The sequence below is a fragment of the Oreochromis aureus genome, linkage group 4 (genome assembly GCF_013358895.1).
Source record: "Oreochromis aureus strain Israel breed Guangdong linkage group 4, ZZ_aureus, whole genome shotgun sequence".
NCBI classification, from domain to species: Eukaryota; Metazoa; Chordata; class Actinopteri; order Cichliformes; family Cichlidae; genus Oreochromis; species Oreochromis aureus.
The window spans coordinates 32,730,771-32,750,591 of NC_052945.1; the positions used below are offsets into that span (position 1 = coordinate 32,730,771).

General features: G+C 42.0%; 1 protein-coding gene across 1 annotated transcript; it reads left to right on the forward strand.

Moving 5' to 3' along the window:
* The first annotated feature begins 479 nt into the window (after window positions 1-479).
* LOC120439822 (deleted in malignant brain tumors 1 protein-like) lies at window positions 480-19,612 on the forward strand. The gene is made up of 10 exons (XM_039611069.1): window positions 480-550; window positions 2,961-3,005; window positions 3,159-3,194; window positions 3,284-3,595; window positions 4,650-4,958; window positions 8,328-8,618; window positions 8,754-9,047; window positions 9,833-10,150; window positions 18,499-18,630; window positions 18,710-19,612. Exons 2-10 carry the CDS (start codon window positions 2,963-2,965, stop codon window positions 19,177-19,179), a joined length of 2,205 nt encoding a protein of 734 aa, XP_039467003.1. The 5' UTR covers window positions 480-550; window positions 2,961-2,962; the 3' UTR covers window positions 19,180-19,612.
* The last annotated feature ends 209 nt before the right edge of the window (window positions 19,613-19,821 follow it).

Genomic DNA, 19,821 nt, shown 5'->3' on the forward strand with positions numbered 1-19,821 from the left:
GAGGATCTAAAACACAGACTGATGTACTCAACAGTGAAATTTGTTAGAGAAAAAGGTTTTTTTTACAATTATCTAAAGTGCAGAAGAAACTTCAGTGGACATTCTTTCACTGTTTATTGATTTATATCATTCCACAGTTATATTATGGCATAAGTTAGTTTAGATTTTGATATTACTACACTGTAGCTGATAGCTGTCTAAAGGCCTGAAATGTTTACGCTGATAGGGCATGTATAAACATTCATTAAACAGGGATGTTTTAACCAATGTTTAATTAAATTTATCGCATTTGATCTTTGAAAGCATTTTCCTTAATTATGACTTCCTGATAGAGGTTATTATGTGAGATATTATTCATAGTTAGAGGTAGTGGTATGGAGAGTGATTCGGGAAGAATGGATATCGCTCTGTGTAGTTAGGAGTGTGATTCCCACTGCGCTGTCAGCAGCAGGGTCCGGGGGAGGAGCTGAAGTGTTGACGATTAGCAGGCTGCTTTTACCAGGCAGACGTGGCTGTCTCTACCGCAAAAAAATAAACACGGATAAGCAAGGTGAGAAACTAAGTGATCTACTGCTGTAAATGACTTTTAACAGATTCAGTTACACTGCATGTTGTTTATGTATGAATTAGTAATAGTGAGCTTTGCACGCCTTTAACACCGGTTAACACAATGAAACTTCACGGGAGCAGTAACAGCTGGAACAGCTGCAGAGGACGGTGGGAGGAAAAGGAGGGGCCGCCACCGAAGACACAGAGGACGGAGATAACCCGAAACTACGTAGGAAGGTTCGCAGAACGTCCTCCACACTGTCATCTTTATCAAAAGCAAAAGTTTCCTTTCTCTACTTGAGCCCTTTTCTGACACTTTGCTACTTTTTATTCCTCCAATTTCACACAAAGATCTCGACTTTCTACTCCTCAGATTTTTCAAACCGGCTCATTATTGTCATTATTAATTATTTCACTCCTTCCTGACTACAGGATTTTTTTCTTCTTTTTATACATTTTACAGGAACAGCACGTTGATGTCAACATCAATATACCAAACATAAAGTGTAAACATGCTAGATTATACCAAAACTACTAATCTAAGGCTACGTTCACACTGCAGGCGAAAGCGCATCAAATCCGATTTTTTTGACCCTATGCGACCCATATCCGATCATGGTATGACAGTGTGAACGGCACAAATCCGATATTTTCAAATCCAATCTGGGTCACTTTCGTATGTGGTACTGAATCCGATACATAGCCGATGTTTTAGAAAGCGACTGCTGTTTGAACGGTCATGTCGCATTAAATCCGTCTTTTACGTCACTGACACAAGACAGACGCCAATTATCAGCGCCGGAGAAGCGCCCGAGAAGACATCACGAACGCTTCCTGGCCATCCAGTGTAGATGTCAGTGAAACTGTTGGGAAGACAGTATGAACATTTTATTTGTACTGTATAATCTGCAGATTCTGACAGAAATCTGCAACTATCCTTTGAAGCACCGCTCCTCTAAAACAGCAAAAAGGATCATTATTAGGTTATTTGCATTATTATGTAAATAACAAAATAACTTAAAGCAAAAATTTGGAAACATAAAGTCCGAAGTCTTTATATTAAGGGCAATCAGTCAAACAATATTGTTTGCTCTGGGTCTAAACAGAGCGAGTTGTGTTTGACATCTTCTTTTGCGCATGCGGGCCGCTTTGAGCGTTCACACTAGAGTGCGTTTGATGTCGCATTTTATTTGTAGTGTGAACAAGCAGACAAAAAAATCGGATTTGATCAAAAAATCGGAATTGAGCATTAAGACCTGCAGTGTGAACGTAGCCTAACTAACTGCAGTCCCAGGGCAGGTCATAGAAAACTTTGAAATAAACAAAAACTTGTGAATACACAACAAAAACAGTTTGTCCAAATGCCTATAAAACACCTTACTACTCTAGGGATGACCTTAGTGCCAACTCTGCAATCTGTCTTGATTAATAAATTCATTTAAAGGATCTGGGGGCAAGTCCATGTAGAACATTATATGTCAGACAGGCGTACATATTGTCGTCACCTCGAGTTGGTGTGTTTGGTGACATGGACAGCCAATGTTGTGAATATGATAACTGGAGAACAAGGCACAGTAGATTGTTCAAATTGATGACATGGGTGCATCTACTAAAAATCTTGGATGAGTTTATTCTGTGTGACCCTGTGTTTTTGTTGGTGTATCACACACACTGCTGCGAAAAGCAATTTTCCTCCTTCATGATTTCTCTTCTTTAGCTTTTTTTGTGCATATTTGTGACACTTTAATGTTTCAGATCATCAATTTTAGGCCCATATTTTAAAGTTTAAAGTGTGGCTTCCAATTTAGTCCACAGAAATATTCCTAAAATTTGTTAAGACTTAAAATTGCGACATGTCTAAACAGAGACAATTCTCTGGTTGCATTTCTTCCGACTGCCACAATAAAAGGATTGACTTCCTTCCTCATTCAGATCATGTTCCCAAATGTTAAACTGTGAGTCCTTGCTAATACTTTTAGGCTAATTTAGGAGTTCCCTAAAATTATTAGCACTTAACCTCAAGAAAGTATCATCTGTGTCAATATTACTTTTTAACCACCAGATGGAGACAGTGTGTGTGTGTTTCTGTGGATGATTGTAGGGTTTGGTGCAAATTTGCTTATAATGAATCAATATGTAATATCTGAGAGTCACTAGATTACTCGAGCATTTTTTATTTATTTATTTTTTTTTAAACTGAACTTTTAATGATGTGGTGAGCTCCAGTCTTTAGAGCTGCTCGTGTCAAAGCCCTGTGGATGAAGTAAAAAAAATTTAAAAAATCAAAACGAAACAGGAAGTGTTTTGGGAGGATAAACCAAATGTGAAGTGTTTTTTGTACACTGTAGTTTTTTGTTGAGTTTACTGTCATCTGGTTCCCATAAATGACACGAAGCAGCCTCTTTTTTCAGTCATGGGGTGCAGACAGCAGACAGTGCTTCAGTTTTTGACCTTCGGTAAGACATACTTTTATAATGCTTTTGTAGAGAGACAGTTTTGGTCTTTGAGGTTTAGCTTTCAGTGCAAATATTGATCACTTTAGATAAATGACTACAGATGTATGTGCTTACTTTACACAATAATCAATGTCATTTTGTTCCCTCCAAAAGTTTCTTGCCTCTTGGCCTTCACTTCACCTGCTGCAGGTCAGTCTGTTCTTGTGTGTGAATTTTTTAAAAATTCTTTTCACCTTTAGGAAAAGTATTAAATATAGTTTATATTATGTGCCCGATAGGTCAGATCAGACTAGTTGGGTCAGAGTCCACTCAGTGCTCTGGAAGAGTTGAAATCTATCACAGTGGCTCCTGGGGAACAGTCTGTGATGATGGCTGGGACTTAAAAGATGCTTCGGTGGTCTGTAGACAGCTGGGCTGTCGGAAAGCAGTGGAGGCCACTCAGTCTGCTCACTTCGGTCAAGGAAGTGGACAAATCTGGCTTGATGATGTGGGCTGTTCAGGAAGTGAAAGTTCCCTAACTGAGTGCCAGCACAGAGGATTTGGGACACATGACTGTAACCATGGTGAAGATGCTGGTGTCATCTGTTCAGGTGAAACAACTTCTAGATAAGGTTTTTTTCCTAGACCACTTTATATAAACTATTGTGTATTGATATTTATTTTATTAAATGTAATTACAATAATTAAAGTTCAATATCAACAATAACCGATTAATAATTGGGTGGCAAATTATTATGGAGCACTAGGTGAAAGGTTATCATTTAGTCAAACTGAGGGCTGAAATACTTGTTTTAAGCCAAAGGCCAGTTTTTTCATGCACAGGTCATTTTTAGATTCAGTATTACCAAAAAGTAGACATCCTCTATTGCATATAGGCAGATGTGTATTTTTATGCACAGTGAATCATATACAAACATTTCAGAAAGGCTGTAATATAATATGATGCCATGAATTACCTAGTAAGTCATTACTGAGATTATGCTAATACATGTTTTAAGATTTAAGATTATAAATAAATGTGTTTCTAAGGAAAATGCTCTCAAAGTAGATTTTCTAATGTGAAGCTCAGACGGAAATCTTCACTTCAAGCACAACAACATACAGCAGACTTTCTGGTTTTATTCCCATTCATATTTTTTGTATAAATCCTTTACAAATATGTTTGTCCGCGCTTCATGCTAAGCCTGATTTTATACACTTTATAGCTAAAAACAATGAAAGAGATTTAAAAAAAAAAGAAGAAGAAACGACTCAATAATGCCAACAAAATAAAAAAAGAAACTGAAACCAGTGAAAGTCTATATACCGCAATATTTGCTATCTGTAGTGTGTAAAGCTTCCAGATATTTAGAAAGGACCTCATTTCCACATGAACTTAAAACAAAACACAGTAAAAAGTGTAAAGTTTTCTCCAGTTAACTATAAATGGAAGAAAAAAGATAGCTGGTAAGAGTATGATCTCCTGTGCTAACAGCGCTCTATGCTCTATTGTCTTTCCCATGACTTTAGTTTCTCAAAATATTTGCATGATCCAATTTATGCAACTTTCATCACATCACTACTTCTGCCAAATGTAGTAAAGCCAGTCCCTGTCATGAACAAATGACAAGTAAGTAGTAGTAATTGTCTGTTTTCTGTGACTAGGTTCTCAGATCAGATTAGCTGGGTCAACTCAGTGCTCCGGAAGAGTTGAAATCTACCACAGTGGTAACTGGGGAACGGTGTGTGATGATGACTGGGACTTAATTGATGCTGAAGTGGTCTGCAGACAGTTAGACTGTGGAACAGGCCTGTATGCCACTGGGTCTGCTTTTTTTGGTCAAGGAGCTGGAAAAATCTTGCTCGATGATGTGAGCTGTTCAGGAAGTGAAAGTTCCCTAAGTGACTGCCAGCACAGAGGATTTGAGACACACAACTGTGGACATGGTGAGGATGCTGGTGTCATCTGTTCAGGTAAGAAGTGTTTGTTATACTCTTATCGAAACATAGATAAAAATGTGCCAAAATAATAAACAATACATTTTGAACTCTTTCTTTATTAAGCACACACATTAAGCATTCTCAGTGGTGGACAGTAAACACAATCATTGTTTAAAATAAGCAGCTGTTCCTCCTTTAGCAGCAATAACTTCAAACAAACATATTTGCAAGACTTTGTGCCCCAACTGGTCAATCATCTGATTGCTTACATAATGGCCACGTTCTAGCACTGTACTGTCATCGCACTTAGCCAGTCTTAAAATATGCCAGCCCCTTTCTAAGTTCTGATCTCTGTGTCAGATATTTGTGTTTTCATGAGTGTGTGATAAGACAAGTTAAAAAAAAAATCGGTGCTTGTGTCAGAATGGCTGAAGATATCTTTATCAACATCAGTTTCCTTTCTTTGATATAGAGCATCCATGCCCAAATACGGTACCACATGATCTTACACCCACAATACTTGATATTTATAGTTGCAGTATGGTGCTGTTTTTTCTCAGTAATCTTCATGCAGCAACTTCCCTCTTGGTTTCCTGCTATGGACCGCATGCCTGTTCAGTTATTTGCATTTAGAAAACACATTAACAGCGGTGCTTATCAACTGAACTAATTCGCTTGAATAAGCTCTAACTTGAACAAAGGGGTTAAAGTGATTTTTGGAGGTGGAAAACCTAAGAGAGGATGCACCACGAGAATAGAAATCACTGAGAAACAAGAGCACGCGGAGACCCAACTCCTCCGAAGGGCAAGAACTATACGAAAACCTGTTTTAGTGTTTTAAGATGTTCCCTATGAGAACATGCTAATAACATCCTGTTTTTATTACAATATGATGACATCAGCCTGTTTCTATTAAACAGGCTGATGTCGGCATGTTTAGTAAAAAGATCAAGAACATCAGCAATATATACTGATTATTAGTGCTGATGTCTGCATGACAACATCGTGTTATTCAGTTTGTTTTGGATTATGATATTTTTAGCACAAAGATTTTTTTAATATAAAATGATGATAAATGCATTTTCTTGCCAATAAGTTATTAGACCTCGGGTGTCAAACAAGTGAAACAATAATAATTTCATTTGTCAGTTATTAATGGCCTGCGGGAGGCGAATCTTCAGCCCTGCTGAGAATTCATGCAAGCAGGGACACAACTTTATTTGGATGGGCACACCATTTGGCCACATGCAAAGACAGACTAGAAAACTTGAAGTCATTTATAGTTCTTAAGTTGTTTCATCTGCTGCTCACCACAAACAAGCATAAATTTTGGACTTTTAATTATATTTTCATATGTTTTACAGCTTTTCCTACTGATAAAACCTTCCTTATGGCCACAATGTAATTAAGCAATTAACAATTAATCCATTGAATCCAAATGCCTCCAGTATCAAATGTGAGAGGGAGAACATATGGTTTAACAGGATGTACCACCAGATCTGTTAAATATACAAACGTGTAGCATCCACAGAAACATCAGAATCTCAGCTAAAAGTTTACGAAACCATTTCAACAACCAGCAAACAGCAAATGATTAACGAGCAGGTAAACAGATTTCGCTTTCTGAAAATAGGAAAAGTTCTTATAAAGACTCTTCAAAGAGTCATGCTGACAGATTTCTTTCTTTGTCACAACTTTTAAAAACTGTTAAATATGTAACTTCTTTACACAGTGACAGAAAGCAGAGTTTCACTGGTCCGGCCTGCTTAAGATCAAGGTGGTCTATATGTGGCCCGCGATGTAAAATGAGTTTGATACCCCTGCATTAGACACTCAAGACATCTTTTGTGTCTTAAGTCTGTACAGTGTTTAGCTGACACTGGGTGAAATCAAACAGTTCATGTTTTTCATGTGTTTCTTGTTGCCTGGCTGCACACAGAGAAAGTCATGATTCCAGACATATCCAGGAACTAACAAGGTTCTGAAATCAAATGTTACTCTGTATTTATTATTGTGCTATCTACTGTACAATATAAAGCGCCTTGAGGCGACTTTTGTTGTGATTTGGCGCTATATAAATAAAATTGAATTGAATTGAATTGAATTCAAACCAGCCATTCCAACCCTACAGTACTTACCTAAATGTAAGTTAAATTATGCAAGACTTATATATCCTCAGGATTTATGATCTCATTCTCGTGATCAACACTTCATAGGCTGAAAACAAAAAACAAAAGGAAAATAAAACCAAAAAAATGGAACCCAAACAGATAAGCATGATTAGTCAAGCACATTCACACAGAAATGAAGAGGGTGGGTGGGAGCAAGATTTTTTTATGACATGCCATAAATGCCTTATGGGTAAGTTACATGGATAGAATCTGCTTTTATTTAGTTTTCTTAATAAAAAATATGTATTTGATTTTGCTGGTCTCCCTGGTGACCATGAAATCCTGCTGCTACTCTTACAGTACTGTTTCAGTCCATGAAAACGAGCATCTCTAAGAAATCTATAGTAGTAATCATGTAGTCATCATCAATGATGAGCTGCAGTGTTTTTTCTAATGAATGATCACTTCAAATAAACAGTGAACACAAAAAACCGAAAACAAAACAATCATTTCATTCATTATTTTTATTTATTTTTATTTACTTCAAGGATGGATGTCGTTAAACAAATGTTAGATGTGTGTGATAATTGGGGAATTTAGCAGTACAACTAAGTACAACTTACAACAAAGCTTCAACACACAATGCAGTGTCTCAATTTCTTTTCAGTCAGGGCTACAATAATCAGATAACTGCTGTTATTTCCAACTATGGTTCAGTAGCAAGGACCACAACACCAAATATGAATGAATAACATAATTTGATGTGGGCCAGGGTACAGACCAGCAGTTTGGAGAAGGCCTCATTAAAGCTCAGAAATGGCCTGGCAGCTAAATGGACTGACTTTTATATAGTGCTTTTCTACTCTACTCGAGCACTCAAAGTGCTTTATACAGCATGCCTCATTCACTGATTCACACAATGAGAAATGGTTTAGAGAGGAACTTGGAGTTTGCTATCTTGCCAAAAGAAGGCATGGAGATTGGAGACTCGAGCAGCCAAGAATCAAACTACCAACCTTCCAGTTAGGAGATGGCCTACTCTACCTCCTGAGCTACAGCTACCCCTGGTATTTATGAGAAAAGTTAGTTAGCAATGACAAAGGCAGGGAGAGTGGGGCATGTTCTGTACAGAACGATTACTGCTAACAGACATGAAATTAAGTCAGATGGAGGATGGGGAAGAGCTGGGGTGGTAGTGGGTTGTAAAGTTATAAAGTTACAAAGATTTGCTATTTAAATGCATAAACTTCTATTTATCTAAACTAACATTATGCTGAACTGTGTTTTTCAGTGAGCCTTCCAAAGCCCAGGATCTCTCTGAATAGAGATAAGGTTGCCTGGGGTGAAGATGTCACCATTACTTGTTCGATCTTATCTGAGTTCTTTGGTGGAACTTTCATCCTCAAGAAGACCTCAGGCACTTTCAGCCAGACTGCATCATCAAGTTCCACATCTGCTACCTTTAGTATCCACAAAGTGGACTTAGATCATAACGGCTCGTACCAGTGTCAGTATCAGAAAACCATTTCAGATCAAAACTTTTCATCCTCCCTCAGTGATGCTGTCAGACTCTCTGTTAACGGTAAGAAAACAAAACAATTTCCTGAGCTCGACAGCTCCAACAATCAAAAGCTAAAAGTGTCATTAAACCAGCAACATATTAAATCAGTATTATCCTGTTTTTTGGTTTGTTCATTTGTTTTGTTTGTTTTTTCAGTGAATTTCCCGAAACCCCATATCGCCATGAATCCCGTTGGTGAGGTCACCTGGGGTCAGAACATTGCAATCACTTGTTCAATCTCCACTCAGGTTTTGGGTGGATCGTTCATTCTGAAGAAAACATCAGATTCATTCATAAGGACCCAAACTTCTAGTACAAACTCTGCAACATTCAATATCCTTAAAGTGAACTTTGATAACGAGGGATTGTACCAGTGTCAGTATCAGAAAATGGGCTCAGGTCTTGAATTTAACTCCCCACCAAGTGACTCTGGTAGGCTCTCTGTGACAGGTAATAAAGCAAATACATGTAAGAAGCATTTTTTCAAACAAAATGAGAAATTATCATTTTTAATACAGATAATAAGTTGTTTCATAAATTGTGAAAAACTTATAGTGTTACCTTATTTATTATATGTTTCAGTCATAGCTCAAACTTGTTTTAATAGCTATTTACAAAAAAAAAGCACTAACAAACGCAAAAAAGCGTTATGAACAGAATCCCACTTTCATTGTGGATTTTTCGGTATCCAGAGAAAATGCTCTCAAAGCTCACAGTACTGAGGAGTAAACACACACTACTTGAAACAAACTATTACATATAGTGGAACATTTAGCAGCTAAAGAGCTAAATGCTACGTTGAGGGCTAAAAGATTCAGTAAAAGGACTGGATGTTACAATCCCTGATAATGCATTGCTTTAAATGGAGAAAATCTTGAGGGATGGCTGTTATGAGGAAAGGCAGCCCAGAAACTTTACCAGCAGCATTCTTCGTTGTGTGCCTCAGCTTTCAGTCTTTTACCCTAATCTGCCATTTTTCTTGGCAGATAAGCATGGACTTTCATTTACTATGTAACAAGAAACTTCTAATGTTGCTCAATAACTGCTGAATGTGTGAAAAATAACACCAAATACTTATAAGTTAGTAAGTGATGAAATGTGTTGAGTTTGATTCAGGTTCCCTTAAGTGCCCCCAAAAATCCTTCCTTCTGCTTTTGATTCTAGAGTTTAAACAAGTCCAGAATTAAAAGGTAGAGAGAATGATATGTTTTTAATCCCAGTTTGCTTTCACACAGTGAGACTGCAGAGGCCCAGCATCTCCTTGACGTCTCCTAATGCAGGACTTGTCTGGGGTCCTGAAGGTGCACAAATCACCAAGGGTTACAGCTTCATCCTCACCTGTTCCATTAACTCCACATTTTCCAGTGGACATTTTATTCTCAGCTTCTCTGGCTCCAACCTCACAGAGCCAGCAGTCAACAACTCAGCCTCCTTTAGTTTCCCTGTAGCTGAGTATGAACATCAGGGCAACTACAGCTGTGTGTATGAGGTCACAGTGTCCACACGGACATTCAGATCTGCTGCAACAGCACCGACTAGTGTCATCATTAAATGTAAGTACAGTGTTGAATTTATGTTTTATTAACAAAACCATATCATGACCACCTAATTTCTCTCAGGCTTAATATCTGTGTATTCTCCCTTTGTATGTTTGCAATTAAGACTAGAAAGAGAATAAGGAGTAGAAATAGGTGCAAAGGCTGGAATAAAAATAGAATTGAACAGAAACAGGAACTTAAACCTTGATGTTGCCAAAAAAAGAAAAAAAACTGCTGCCAAACAGCAGTTATGCTCATATATAGATATACACTCCTGGTAAAAAATTTTTTTATGTCTCATTGCACTCTGAAATGAAAGCATAGTACAAATAAGCAACTGAAGTTAGAAAAGAAATCATGGAACCAATTTATAGACCAAAATGTATTCTAAACATTTGACTCATCAAAGTAGACTTCTGGCAGATATAACAGCTGAACACACCCGTGGGAGTTTTTCTACAACAGAAATCAAATATTCTTCACAAAGTTCTTCCCATATCTGTTGCAGAAGTTCCCATAAATGTGGCACTTGTAGGTTGCTTTGCTTTCACTCTTCTGTCCAGTTCATCCCAAAGCAGCTTGATGGGGTTTAAGTCTGTGTCTGAACAAGCCATCATCTTGTTCTTTTTCCTGAGGTAGTTCTGGCATAGTTTGGACTTGTGTTTTAGGTCAATATCTTGCTGTAGGATGAACCCCTGACCAACTAGGCACATACCAGAGAGTATTGCATGGCACTGCAGAATGCTGTGGCAGCCGTTTTAGTTCATCACTCTGTACAAGTCACCGACCCTGGATCCAGCAAAACAGCCTCAGACCATCACACTTCCTCCTCCATGTTTGACAGATGATGCCACATCCTTTCGCCTACTTGATGGCATTCTACATGATGAACCGAAGATTTAAAATTTTGATTCATCAGTCCACAATACCTTCTTCCTGTCTTCAGTAGTCCAATGGCGGTGTTTCATGGCCCAGGCAAGCCTCTTTGTCTTAATCTGACGTCTTAGCAATGGCTTTCTTGCTGCAAATCGTCCTGCCAAACCTGCAGCTTAAAGTCTTCTCTTTACAGTTGAAATTGAGACTTGCTTTCTATGACCACTATTAAGCTGTGCTTGAAGCTGTTGTCCTGTGAGCTGAATATCACACAAGCTGTTAACTCTCAGAAACTTGTTCTCTGATTCAGTGGTGGCTTTGGGTCTTTCAGACCTCTTCCTGTCTGAGTTGTCAGTTCACAAGTGGTGAACTGACAACTCACAAGTGGCTTGTACCATTTCAAGCTATTCATTGGACTTGAATGACTTGAGTTGCAATAAATAACTAGAAACATTGGGGTGTTCTAAAACTTTTGACCGGTAGTGTATAATAATTGGTAAATGGACTGTTTCTTATATACCGCTTTTCTGCTCTGAGCACTCAAAGCACTTTATACAACTTGCCTCACCCAGACTGGAGCAGCCAGTGATCGAACCATCAATCTTCTGATTAGTAGATGACCTCAATTTTTTCAACAAAAGTTCTATACATTTCAAAGATTTGCTTATGTTCGGCTTTTTTTTTTTTTTTTTTTTTTTTTTTTACAGGTTTTGTAACAAAAACATCTAAGCATTTTTTTCCCCATACACAAAGCTCTTCCTCAACAGCTCTTCCTCTCTCTCTGTTTTTAGTATTTATAGCAGCCATGCTCGAAAAGCTTAGCTCACATAGATACGTTGTGGAAAATGGGAGCAATGTCAAAATGGCTCTGTTTGCCAGAATGGGGAACTCCTTGGCAGCAGTCAACCAAAAACTGTCCAAAGATAGATCAGCAAAGCTTAGCTTTACACCACAGTCTTGTGTCAATTCAGTTAGTTCCTCCTGCTCTTGCAAAGTCATATCCTTTCCAAAAACTGCTGCTGAGCTATATGGGCCCCTCCCCAGTCAAGGCATTCAGTGGAGACAGAGGGGAAATAAATGAACAACTTCTTCTCGAGCATTTTCAAATGTTTAACTATTATTTCACACAGTGTGGCAGTTTCAGCATCTCCTTGCCATTTCTGAGCGAGTGGGAACATGCAAAGGTTGGCATTTTTCAGATGTTGTTGCCAGAGGTGGACCTTTGAACAAAATACATTTATTTTATCTGTGCTTGTGAGCAGGTTTTCATCTCGGCTTTGCATTCGTGTGTTCAGTTCATTGACATGCTGAAGTATATCTGCCATGTAAGCCAGCCTTGCACACCAATCATCACTTGTAAGCAGCTTTGCATCATTGTACCTCTCATCACTCAAAAACACGTTTAGCTCTTCCCACAGCTCATATACACGGGCCAGTACTTTGCTGCGGGACAACCATCGGACCTCTGTGTGGAGCAATAAGGCTTTATGCTCCACTCCCATTTCCTCGCACAGAGATGCAAGTATGCGGCTTTTCAGAGGTCTTGTCTTGACAAGGTTTACCATGTGCACGACATCATCCAATACAGGAGCTTGGTCTGCTGGTAAAGTCTTGGCAATGAGCGCCTTGCAGTGCAGAAAACAGTGCGTAACAATAACATCTGGGTTTATCGCTTTCACTCTGCTAACGAAACCTTTGGTGCATCCAACCATGGCTGCTGCTCCATCAGTGCAGATACTCATGCAGGTTTCCCACCCTCTTTGGTCAAGATATTTGGATGTAACCCAAAAAATTTCCTGTCTCGTTTTTTATCTGGCAGTGCCTTGCAAAATACAAAGTTTTCTCTGATGGAGTCTCCTTCCACAAAACGCACATTAGTCAATAGTTGGGAATGTCAACTAATGTCCGTAGACTAATTAAGTTTGGAAAGAAAAGCATCTGGACTTCTTTAAGTTGCTTGAAGACGTTTCACCTCTCATTCGAGAAGCTTCTTCAGTTCTAAGTGTCACCGTCCGCAGTGGCTGACCGTGTGGAGAGTGTTTGGAGGTCCCGGGTGTGGACACAGATGAGCAGACAAAATTAACTTTAAACAAAAGGCGAGCCTTTATTTGAGGCTGGAGTACATGAACTAAACTAAACGAGAGCTAAAAAGGGACAAAAACTAAAAAGGAACCTAAAAGGGGAAACAAAAGCAGTCAACAGAAAACACTGGAGCTCATGACAACAGTTCAAACATAGCTCAGGGGGCCGGCCTGGAGGTTGACAACTCAACAGTCCATGCCATCTTATATCAGGGGGCCGGCCCGGAGGTCGGCAACACAACAGTCCATGCCATCTTATAGCAGGAGGCCGGCCGCGCGGAAGGCGGCGGCGGCGCAGTTCAGGAGGCCGCCCACGGCGGCAATGATGTCCAGCTGACGGCCTGGAAAGTGGCCGGTGACGGTGCAGTTGTGGATGTGGCTTGGCAGGACCGGACGAGGCAGGTGGCTGGACGGGCCCCTCGGGCCCTCCAGCCAACGAGGCAGGACGCTGGACGGGCTCCTCGGGCCCTCCAGCTGACAAAGTATGAGGCTGGCTGGGTTCTCCAGAACCCCCAGTTGACGAGGCATGAGGCTGAATGGGCTCCTTGGGCCCTTCATCTGACGAAGCGTGACGCTGGCTGGGTTCGCCAGCTGACGTGACAGGAGGCTGGACGGGCTCCTTGGGCCCTCCAGCTGACGAGGCGTGGGGCTGGACAAGCTCCTCGGGCCCTCCAGCTGATGAGGCGTGGGGCTGGATGGGCTCCTCGGGCCCTCCAGCTGATGAAACATGAAGCGGCGTGGATGCTGCAGGGTGCCGGGTTGGCACACCCGGGCATCCAGCAGCAGATGCAGGACGAGCAGTTATGGAGGCCCCTGGCAGAACACTGAGCTGAGCTGCTAACTGGAAAGGGAGCTGAGCTGCTAACTGGACAGGGAGGGGAGCTGAGCTGCTAACTGGACAGGGAGCTGAGCTGCTAACTGCTCGGCTGAATAGGAGGCTGTCGTGGCGGTGATGATTCTCTTGAACCTCCAATGGAAACATGAGCTGGTGCAGGCACCTGCAGAGCGACAACCGCTCCCACCCGAGTGCTTAAGACGGGTGCGGAGCTCAGCTGCGTACTGCGTACTGACTGGCATAACCTGGGTGCAGGAACAAACCGGACGGCAGCCACTCCCACCTGAGGTGTAGATGCAGGTGCAGGAGATGGCTGACTTATGGCTGCCCTGACCCTAGTGGCCGAAACTAGCGCAGGTGCTGGCTGGGTGACCACTGCCTCCACCTGGAGATCAGACGCGGGTGAGAGGTCAGGCAGCGCCACAGCCCCCCTGGGAGTGAGCACAAAGTTCCGAACATTAACTTTGTGAGGTGTTAGCAGAGGAGCAACGACAGACAAAGACCTTAAATTCTCTAAGTCCTTAACACAGTTCAAATTGTCCTCAGTTGCTCTTCTTGGAGAGCTAAACACACCTTCCGTCTTGGAGCATGATTTAAACAACATTTCAGACCTGAAATAAGTTGGCTCAGTGACACAAGTGATTGGCCCTGGAAGCATGATTCTTAAGGCCAAGACTTGATTCTTGAACCCACATAAAACAACCAGGACTGTGTACAGATGATTTTAACACAATAATTTGGCAGTCACATGGGAAATAAGTACACCTATTGGAGTCTAAGCCACCCTTTGGCGAGACTAAGTTATGGAGGAGTTCAACCACACACACCGAATGACTGTAGAAAGCTAGTGAGTGGAATGCACTTGGACTTTGCTTTGCACAGAAAACATAGTGGACTGGCTCTGAGCAATCCGGCTGAATTGTCTTTAGATCGGCCAGTTCATTAACTGCAGTCAAAAGGTCCTGGCCCAGGGGTGCAGTTAAAGGGCTAGCTGGTTTGTAACGACTAGCATGGCTCTCCCCCCCGACAGTCTTGGAAACACCAAATTCAACCTTGTCATTAGATAAAGCGGAAGCATAACTTAAACAGTCCTTCAGTTTTGTATTAACAGAAATTACAATGCCATTCTCAGACATAGGAAAACCTGGCAGACCCTTAATAATTGTCCAGCCCCGATGGACTGGTGTAGAAAAGCAGTTGCTGATGTCGGGCTCCAAAGCACTCACTCTGGTCAAACCATCAGCAGAGTGAGAAACATGGACAGTCTTACTACTGGTCAGATCAGAAGCTTTCTCACATGATTTGTAATTAATGGACAGCAGGGGCTGAGACACAGTCTTTAATAAGGCCCCAGGTGCCGTAACAGTCTTAAAAGAAGCCTTCTTAGTGAAAGACGCATGTCCTGGGTGTGCAGAATCATCACCACATTCTGTTTCACTAATGTCTCCCTCAGCCTGCCCATTCATAATAACAGGGTTTAACAGTACATCACTTGGTTTGATTCTCAGGACCGAAGAGTCTATGGCCGGTTTGGCAGTGTCAGTTTCACAGTTCTGTGATGGCAGTGTGTCTTCCCCAAAAATAGCATGCCCAACATCAGAAATTTTAGCTTTATTGTCAATACAAAACGTGGGCACAAGATTAACACCTTCAACATTAGTAGTCAGAGGCATGGAAAAGGCAGCTTCTTCACTGACCCCCGGGAAAACAGACTGTGACGAGGTGCATGGGGGGGTGACAGAGTTAACAGTACAGGTAAATTGAGTCTCTATCTCCGAGACGTTAATTGTCTTTCCAAGCCCCTCTCCCTCATTACATCCAGGGCGATTCAGTGGCAACAGAACATTGTCACTAACCTCTGAGTGCTGTGTAGAGCGACACCTCCTCTTAGGGGCGGCCGCGAATGCAGCGGCGTTAACTGTTGGTATCGGGTCTTCTTCCTCTGCCCACATCCTTGCCAGACAGGCGGCCGGAGACGAGAAGTCCTCGCGAGGGGGTGAGGGTGAGCGGCCGGTCCGAAGCAGGGTGACAGGTGGGAGCTCCTCCTCGGGAATGAGCCAAGGCTTCCAACGGAGCTCTTCCTCCCGATACGCCCGTAACACCTGCTGCCGCTCATCGTCACCAAAATCTATGGCCTCCACCGTCTCCGTGTGCTGGTCAGTGCAACTTGACTGTGGCGGAGACGAGGGAGCCGATGAGAGAGATGAGACGATGGCAGAGTGGAAGTGGGCCTCAGCGTTCCAACTCTCACAGCCTCTGACTCGCGAGGCAGCGGCGACGACACCCATTTACAGGGCGGAGTTGTGGGTGCTGAGGCGGCGTTCAGGACCCTCTGGGCCAGCGCACGGGCACGAAGCTCCTCCTTAAGGGGGCCCAGGGAGTCGAACGCCTCGATGAGGTGGGGGAACTGCCGCAACCGTGGCTCCCGCGACAAAATGGCGTCCACAGCCGCCAATCCCGTGGAAACCACTCTTAGATCCGCACACCCGATGATGCGATCCATTATGCGGCAGAGCCTGTTCAGCTCCTCCCCTACCTACATAACAGACGCGGACTTGACTAGGGAATACAGCAGACCATAGAACACAGGAACCAAAAGACTAGAAAAGATAAACTATGACAAAATCAAAATTCAATAATGATACAAAACTTAAAACACTGGGTCATCGACCCAGGACCATGACACTAAGAGTCAAATGGTGGAGAGTCCCAGATTTAATTCCTTGGTGAGTGTCCCCCAAGGGGGTCATGAACCCCCTGTTGATCCTCTACCTAATCGCACAAGTTAAGGTGTGAAAACAGGTGTAGGTCACAATCAGTCAAGGTTTTGGATGAACCTGCTGTGAAACCTAGCCCCACTCTATCATGTGATTTCCTGAGGTCAGACAGCCCAGGAGGTGAGTGGGCATTAAGGCGTCTTGGAAGGGATCTCAAAACTGGATTATAGATGGCAGAAAGTTGGTGTTGTAAACCACCGCCTGTGTTCAAAGATGGACATTCACAGTACACATAGATGGCTTCTTTCACTCCTCTTTCATACCATCTGTCTTCTGTGTCCAAAATGTGAACATTGGTGTCCTAAAAGACTGACCTTTGTCCTTTAGATGCAGATGGACAGCTGAGTCTTGTCCCGTTGAGGTGGGTCTTCTATGTTGTGCCATGCGTTTATTAAATGGCTATTTGGTCTCTCCAATGTACAGGTCTGAGCATTATTCACTACCCTGTGCAGCATATACTATGTTGCTAAGTTTGTGTTTAGGAGTTCTGTCTTTGGGATGAACCAGTTTTTGTCTGAGTGTGTGGCTGGGTCTGAAGTACACTGGGATGTCATGCTTGGAGAAGACTCTCCTGAGTTTTTCTGATAAACTGGCAAAATAGGGGATGACAAGGTTGTTGCGTTTGTCTTTCTGATCCTCAAGAGTTGGTGTCTGATCTTCTTTTCTGTGCCTCGTTGCTGATAACCACATGTTTTAAGAGCCTCCTTTACATGTGCGTGTTCCCGCTTTTTTCCTTCAGGCTTAGAGGGAACATTTTTTGCCCGGTGTTGTAGGGTCCTGATTACTCCAAGTTTGTGTTCTAGAGGGTGGTGGAAGTCAAAGAGGAGGTACTGGTCCGTGTGTGTGGGCTTCTGGTAAACTTCAATGTTGAGGTTTCCATTCCCGTCAATGTGCACGGCACAGTCCAGGAATGGCAAACAGTTATCCTTTGTGTCTTCCCTGGTGAACCTTATGTTTTTATCCACAGTGTTGATGTGAACAGTGAAGGATTCTACTTCTTGGGTCTCGATTTTGACCCAGGTGCCGTCCGCATATCTGTACCAGCGGCTAGATACTCTCCCTTTAAAAGAGCCAAGAGCCTTTCTTTCCACCATATGAAGGTTGGCTACAATAGGTGACACCGGGGAGCCCATGGCACATCCATGTTTTTGTCTGTAAAAACTGTTGTTGTATTTAAAATATGTGGTGGTAAGGCAGAGGTCTAACAGTGTGCAAATCTGGTTGGGGGTGAAGTTGGTTCTGTCTTCCAAGGAGCTGTCTTCTTGTAGTTGTTTTCTGACAGTCTCCACTGTGTTCGTGGTAGGTATGCTCTCTTGCATATCTAAACTTTGAAATGCATGTGTTGTAGATTGGCTATAATCTAATCTTTTATTAACCACCATCTCCTTCTGGAGGCAGTACCTCCTCTTTGACTCCACCATCCTCTGGAATGTTTGTGTAATGTATGTATGGTTGGAAGGGGTCCAATTTCACTGCAGGCAACTGCAAGTGACAAAAAAAGGCTTCATTCACTCCTTCATTCACTGCCACCCACTGACATGAAAGAGTAATTACTCTACGAATCACTGCATTGAAAGGACAGATGTCCAACAATGATTTTATTATTTGCAGTAATTAGTAAATTTTATTTTTGGACCAATTAATTGAAATTAAATAATTTCCCACGGGAAACCTGACGATCTCTCACAGCACACCTCTGTGCCGCGGCACACTGCTCTAGATTAGCAACTTAACTAAGAAGTAATTCATTACACCAGGGAAGTTTTTGATCAAACTGATCGAATGCTGTCCTTCTAGTGTCTTTGATGCCGCTGCTGTCATCGGTAGCTGTTGGAATCCTGCTGCTGCTCCTGCTGCTGCTGTTAGTGGTTCTCCTCAGGAGAAGAAAACAACGAGCCAAGGAGCCTGTAGCTCTCATCCACAGTCAAAGTGTGTGCTCTCAAATTTTAGGCAATTATTCATCAGATTGTTTGACTACATATTGACATTGTTTTCCCTTGTGTTTCAGTTGTTGATCAAGTCGGGAATGCTTACCAGTGGGGAGACAATGAGGGTGATGAAGACGATGAGGACTATGTGAATGTTGATCTAATGGATGTAAAAATGAAAGGGGGAGCTGCAGGAGTGGATGAAGAGGGAAGCAGTGACTATGAGGAGCCAGTGTGTAATGATGATCATGATTACAAGAAAGCAGGCCCCAATTGCATGAAGGCCAGGAAGGCCTGTGTGAGTGTAAGTGATCACAGAGAAGATGAAGATGATGCAACTAGTGATGAAGAAGACAACTATGAGAAGGTATCCCCACCCTCGCTGTATGTATCACCACCACCACCACCAGGTGTAGATAATGATGATGAAGAAGAAACTAGTGATGAAGAGGACAACTATGAGAATGTATCCCCACCCTCGCTTGGTGTAGATAATGATGAAGAAGAAGAAACTAGTGATGAAGAGGACAACTATGAGAATGTACCCTGACTATCAGCAGTTCATTGATATTCATTGATTCATTGATAATAACTTTACCTAAATACAACTGCAACCAAAAAAATCTTTTGGCCAATATGTTTAATGAGTTAGCCTGGCTTCCTGTAATTGTAACGTACTGCATAATATAACAATATGGATGCCCACAGGCTGCATATAAAAGGTAGACTTGCCTTCTGGGTCTGAAAGGTGATGCCATTGTGGAAGACATAAATTTTGTTTCTAATGGCCAACAGGAGGTGACTGCTTTTGTTGCAAAGATGCAATCTTGTATGGAGGTCTGTGGCTTCCTTGCTGTATGACCTCATGACTAGGGATGGGTATCATTTAGGTTTTATCTGATACCGGTGCCAAACCGGTACTTTTGAAACGGTGCCGGTGCTTAAACGGTGCTCAAACCGGTGCTTAAAGAATGGAGAACACAAAATTGGTCCTAAAACCTCTCATGTTTAACTGTTTTCCACTTTTTCTTTGGTCATTTTAGCCTTTTTGGCCAGGGTGAAGGGAGTATCTGCCATCAAACAAGAAGACAGCCGCATGTAACTACGACGCTGTTTGCTAGTTCACCTTACATGCATTAATGTAATAATGTGGTTAGCGTACTCAACGTTAATTACACACGAACAACATGAA

Excerpts from the sequence above, each read along its gene's own strand:
- LOC120439822 (XM_039611069.1), top strand. The coding sequence starts at position 2,963 with ATGGGGTGCAGACAGCAGACAGTGCTTCAGTTTTTGACCTTCG. Across the intron at positions 3,195-3,283 it reads CTTCACTTCACCTGCTGCAG|GTCAGATCAGACTAGTTGGG; the intron begins GTCAGTCTGTTC and ends TGTGCCCGATAG. Across the intron at positions 18,631-18,709 it reads AGCTCTCATCCACAGTCAAA|TTGTTGATCAAGTCGGGAAT; the intron begins GTGTGTGCTCTC and ends CTTGTGTTTCAG.